Here is a 5000-nt window from a genome sequence, read left to right on the forward strand (position 1 = left end):
ATGTGAGTGTGTGTGAGCAAGTGTGTGTATCGTGACCGTGTGCATGTAAGTGTGTGTGAGCAAGTGTGTGTATCGTGACCGTGTGCATGTAAGTGTGTGTGAGCAAGTGTGTGTATCGTGACCGTGAGGGCGATGAGTGACTGGCCGTGAGAGTTCAGAGCGAACAGGACCCTGCATCAGCCAGACTAGTGTGTGACTGGACGTGGGAATCGCTACACAAATGGCTAAGTGTGTGGTGTGATTGGAATTAGACCTAGACACACACACACACACACTAAGTCAGTCTTGGTCTGAATGGGGTGACATTTGGTTTGTGAGCAAAGGTGATTGGTCAGTATTTTATAAGTGGAAGTTGTAAACGTCTGATTAGCTATTCATGCACATGCACACAGACACATATCAATGTGTGCGTGTGCACGCACGCACCCACACACACACACACACACACACACACACACACACACACATGCACATACCCACATACTCAGACACATACTCAGACACATCCATGCATGCACACACAGACACACACACACACACACACACACACACACACACACACACACACACACACACACACACACACACACACACATAGAAAGAGCAAGGTTAGGAGTCAGAGGAACTTACCCATGTTCTCTGGTCCGGCATGCGGAACTAAAGGGGACACAAAAGGAAAAGACCAATCAAAGACAGGAAGCAGGACATCATGAAGTACCTCTGATTGGCTGTTGTACCGATGGCGTTCCAGTAAATGATTCACCACCAGTATCCTCTGTCTGGTTCAGACAAATTGCTCCACTACTCATCATGTTATCTCTAAAAGTCTTTCCTTTCTATATATAAAAAACTACTGTTCCCATGGTGCATCTGGTCAATAGTGCTACTGTGAGAGGCTGTTAGTGATTTGAGCTGATGGTAATAAAGATGGCAGAGATCATCTGCTGAAAGGACACCTTGTTAGTGTCGTGGGGAACATGTGGTTACCATCGCACTGAGATACACATGCACACACACACACACACACACACACACACACACACACACACACACACACACACACACACACACACGACACAAGGCCTCATAAATCAAAGCAGCAGAGCAACTAGTAAAACGTCGGCCTGAGAGGTCCAGTAAAAAAGGCTCTGATGAGCTGTGCGTTTCTGGGAAACTTGGACTTTTTCAGAACAAAACATGAAAACCATAGGCAGATGTCTTTTACCAGCATATCATATTTTACATATCTTAATTAGGAAACACACCACACACACACAGACAGACACACACACACACACATTTTCATCTGGATTAAATTATACATCCCAAACAAAACATACATGAGAATACAAACTGTCATCACACAAAGGCTTACATAATCCTGTCCTGCTCAACATCTACATATAAGGTAAGCATGTAGGTACAGTACTTATATATCGCTGTGTGTGTATATGCTCACACATGTATATGTGTGTGTGTGTGTGTGTGTGTGTGTGTGTGTGTGTTTCCTAATGTGATGATATGATATTCTGGTAAAAGACATCTGCCTATGGTTTTCATGTTTCTCTCTGAAAACTTCCAAGTTTCCCAAAAACTCACAGCTCATCATATATATATATGAATGTATGTATAAATGTATGTATGTCTGAAAGCCTATATAGTGTGTGTGTGTGTATGTGTGTGTGTGTGTGTGTGTGTGTGTGTGTGTGTGTGTGTGTGTTTGTACGGAAGTATGTGTGCATGTGTGTGTGTGTGTGTGTGTGTGTGTGTGTGTGTGTGTGTGTGTGTGTGTGTGCATGTGTGTGAGTGTGTGTTTGTCCATGTGTGTGTGTTACGCCTGTGTCTAACGTGTGCATGATAATCCTGTGTGTGAGTCTGTGGGTTATAACCTGTGGAGGGCCCTGATCCCTGCCCATCTAACCCTGACTCTGACCCTGAGTGAGAGGGACCCTCCAGTGCGCCGCCTCTCAGGGGCCTGTCTGTGGGGATCCAGCCTCAGGTTACTCCCAGGCATCTCCACACAGAAAGATCATCCATATGTATTCAATGAGCCAAATCCAAACAATGGCTAATAGAAAAGGTATGCTCTATTATTTTCACCTGTATCAGCTTTGCAATTGTTTGTGAAGACAAAGAAGCACAACAATTGTTTTAAAATTAGTAGCATACCCTTTGAACTTCATAATCAAGAGTGAGGATTAAAAATATGATGAATTATTTTTTTTTAATGTAAAATTGGGAATTGACAGTGTTTCTCATGAACACCTATATAATAATTCTGCCACCATTCAGACAGTCACTTTAAGTTAATTATTGCGCCTACACTTATATATACTCTTTTGATCCCGTGAGGGAAATTTGGTCTCTGCATTTATCCCAATCCGTGAATTAGTGAAACACACACAGCACACACACAGTGAGGTGAAGCACACACTAATCCCGGTGCAGTGAGCTGCCTGCATCAACAGCGGCGCTCGGGGAGCAGTGAGGGGTTAGGTGCCTTGCTCAAGTGCACTTCAGCTGTTCCTACTGGTCGGGGTTCGAACCGGCAACCCTCCGGTTACAGGTCCGAAGTGCTAACCAGTAGGCTACGACTGCCCTACACTTATGATACCTACACTTTTTAAGATTAGTTTCAGGACTACCTAGAGTTCACTTCATAACCCAAAGGATCCTATAATCTCACGGCCCCTTTATGCTAATTTCCACCAGTGCATCAGTGTTTATTCAGCTCATAGATTCACACCCTCTGTATTCTGACATAGTATCTGTGATCCTTTGACATTTCGACATTTTGACTTCCACTAAATGATTTCAGCCGCTAGGCTTTGGCAGGGTCGGGACAGGAAAGCTGAGGTCAACCCAAAGGGAGTTAACGCAGGCAGGGCGCCTGAGGGAATTTCTCTGGGAAAAAAATAAAAATAAAAATGGGAATTTGTATTTCGGAATACTGCCGGAGGACAGGGAGTGTGATGGGGAATTGTGTAGGACTGTGTTGGGAATAAGGGAAGGGATCCAGGAAGGGGGTTGTGTGTGAGGAATGGGACTAGAGAGGGTGCGGCAGGAGTGTGTGTGTGTGTGTGTGTGTGTGTGTGTGTGTGTGAGGGGTTGGGGTGATGAGTGGTGAGGTGAGGAGGGCCGGGCTCACCTGGGGGTGAAACAGGAATCCTGGGGCCGGGCGCATATACTTGTCCTTCAGCGTCTCAAACGGATCGTTCACCTTCCTCTTCTCAACCCTGCTAAAGTGCAAACCTCTATCAGTTCTTACACGTACTCTCAGCACGAGGGCTCAGAGAAACACACACATACACACACACACACACACACACACACACACACACACACACACACACACACAAACACACACACACACACACACACACACACACACACACACACACACACACACACACACACACATACACACACACACACACACACACATACACACACACACACACACACACACAACAACACACACATGCATGCATACACCCTTACAAGCACACAATCATGCAGACACAAACACCTATTTATGGATATTTATATGCATACAATTCTGAATGCATCTTAATAATCTTATTACTGCCTATGAAAATTAATATACTAATTAGTAGCATTATCACTGCATAGTAAACATTAACTACGGTCAGACCTCAGGTCAGGCTTCAGGAGAGGTCAGCTCATGATTCAGGACTAAGAGCCGACAGTACCTGTAAATGGGGTCCATGAAGAAAGGGGTGGGTCTGGCGTGCTGGAGGGATGAGTCTGCTTTGGGCGCGGCCATCTCTGACCGCTCCTCTCCTCCGTACATATGACCGCTCCTCTTCGGCTCCTCGCCCTTGGGCCGTGTGCGACTGCGGCCGCCCAGGCTCAGGTCCAGTGGCTGGTCCGGATTGGCCGCGGCAGCTGGCTGTGGGCGTGTCTCAGGCCTAGAGTGGGTGGCCTCGGAGTTGGCGGGCCGCTCCTCTTTGCGCCTGGCCGTGCTGAGGTCAAAGGGCGACTCCGTGGTCGGGGTCAGGCCCGGGATGGCCTGAGCCTCGCGCTCGGCGCCGAACGGTGGGCACACGGACGCGGCGGCAGAGAACGCCGGGAACAGTGAGAGCGGGAAGACGGAGGGGTAGCCCAGCGAGCCGCCCCCTGACCCGCCCAGCTTCCTGTCGCTAGCGGCAACGGCGGCCGCTGCCGCGGCACCACCTCCGAGCCCCGCCAGTCCGGCCGAGCCGAAGTACTTCTCGGCGATGGACGCGATGGCCTTGATGGAGTCGCTGACCGCCCCGGAAACGGCCGACCGCTCGTCCAGCGCCGGCGGCAACAGTCCGGCCAACCCTGCCGCGCCATTGGCCGGAGTCCTCCCGGCCGCTGCCTTGCTCCTCCTGATGCTGCGTCCGACGTCTCCGTCCCGCTCGCCTTCGCCCTCACTGTCCGGCTCCGACGCCTCCGAGCTCGTCTCCAGCTCGCTGCCGCTGGGCGTGCTCACGTCGTCCACGTCGTCGCTCGTCTCTGATTGGTCACTGCCCTTGCCGTTGGCGCGCCTCTGATTGGACGAGGAGGAGGAGGACGAGCCCCTCTCGCGGTGTCCCGCTGACCCGTCCTCTCCGGCGCGGCCCTCGTCCTTGCGCTTGGTGCCCGAGTCGCCGCCTTGCGAGCGCAGCTGCTGCTGTTGCTGCAGCGCCGACGCGGTCGGGGACAGCAGGGGGCGTTCTTTCCCGGGCGAGGAGGCCGACGCTGGGGGGCTGACCAGGCCCGGCGGTCGGTGCGGCAGGGGCTGGTGGTGCGGAGCGCCGCTGCTGGGGTGCGGCGGGTACAGCCCGGACGTGAACAGCCCCGGGAACCCGAACGGGAACGACGGCGCCGCCGGGAACGTCAGCCCCGCGCCCGGGTGGTGGTGGTGGTGCCGACCGCCGAAGTAATCGGCCAATCCGGCGCCGGCGGCGTGACCCAGCGCGGCCAACTGGGGCTTGTCGGAGCCCGGGTGTCCACCCAGGGGCAGGGCCGCG

At 51.7% G+C, this 5000-nt stretch overlaps 1 protein-coding gene across 9 annotated transcripts in view; it reads right to left on the minus strand.

The window, feature by feature from the left end:
* Positions 1-5000, minus strand: part of mecom (MDS1 and EVI1 complex locus) — a 156091-nt gene that overhangs the window by 14907 nt on the left and 136184 nt on the right. For 6 of the 9 annotated variants that reach the window (XM_076282212.1, XM_076282216.1, XM_076282214.1 and 3 more), the window contains 3 exons: positions 3714-5000; positions 3149-3239; positions 631-657 (listed from right to left, as the gene is read on the minus strand). The exon at positions 3714-5000 is cut by the window's right edge and continues 196 nt beyond it. In XM_076282212.1, coding sequence (XP_076138327.1) covers positions 631-657; positions 3149-3239; positions 3714-5000 — 1405 coding nt within the window. The remainder of the gene's footprint in view (positions 1-630; positions 658-3148; positions 3240-3713) is intronic. The other 3 variants (XM_076282220.1, XM_076282218.1, XM_076282213.1) reach the window with 1 other exon arrangement.

This window comes from Alosa pseudoharengus, unplaced genomic scaffold (assembly GCF_046254945.1).
Source record: "Alosa pseudoharengus isolate Yale_2024_CS ecotype anadromous, Long Island Sound unplaced genomic scaffold, YU_APseudo_1.1 YU_APseudo_1.1_scf_13, whole genome shotgun sequence".
NCBI classification, from domain to species: domain Eukaryota; kingdom Metazoa; phylum Chordata; class Actinopteri; order Clupeiformes; family Clupeidae; genus Alosa; species Alosa pseudoharengus.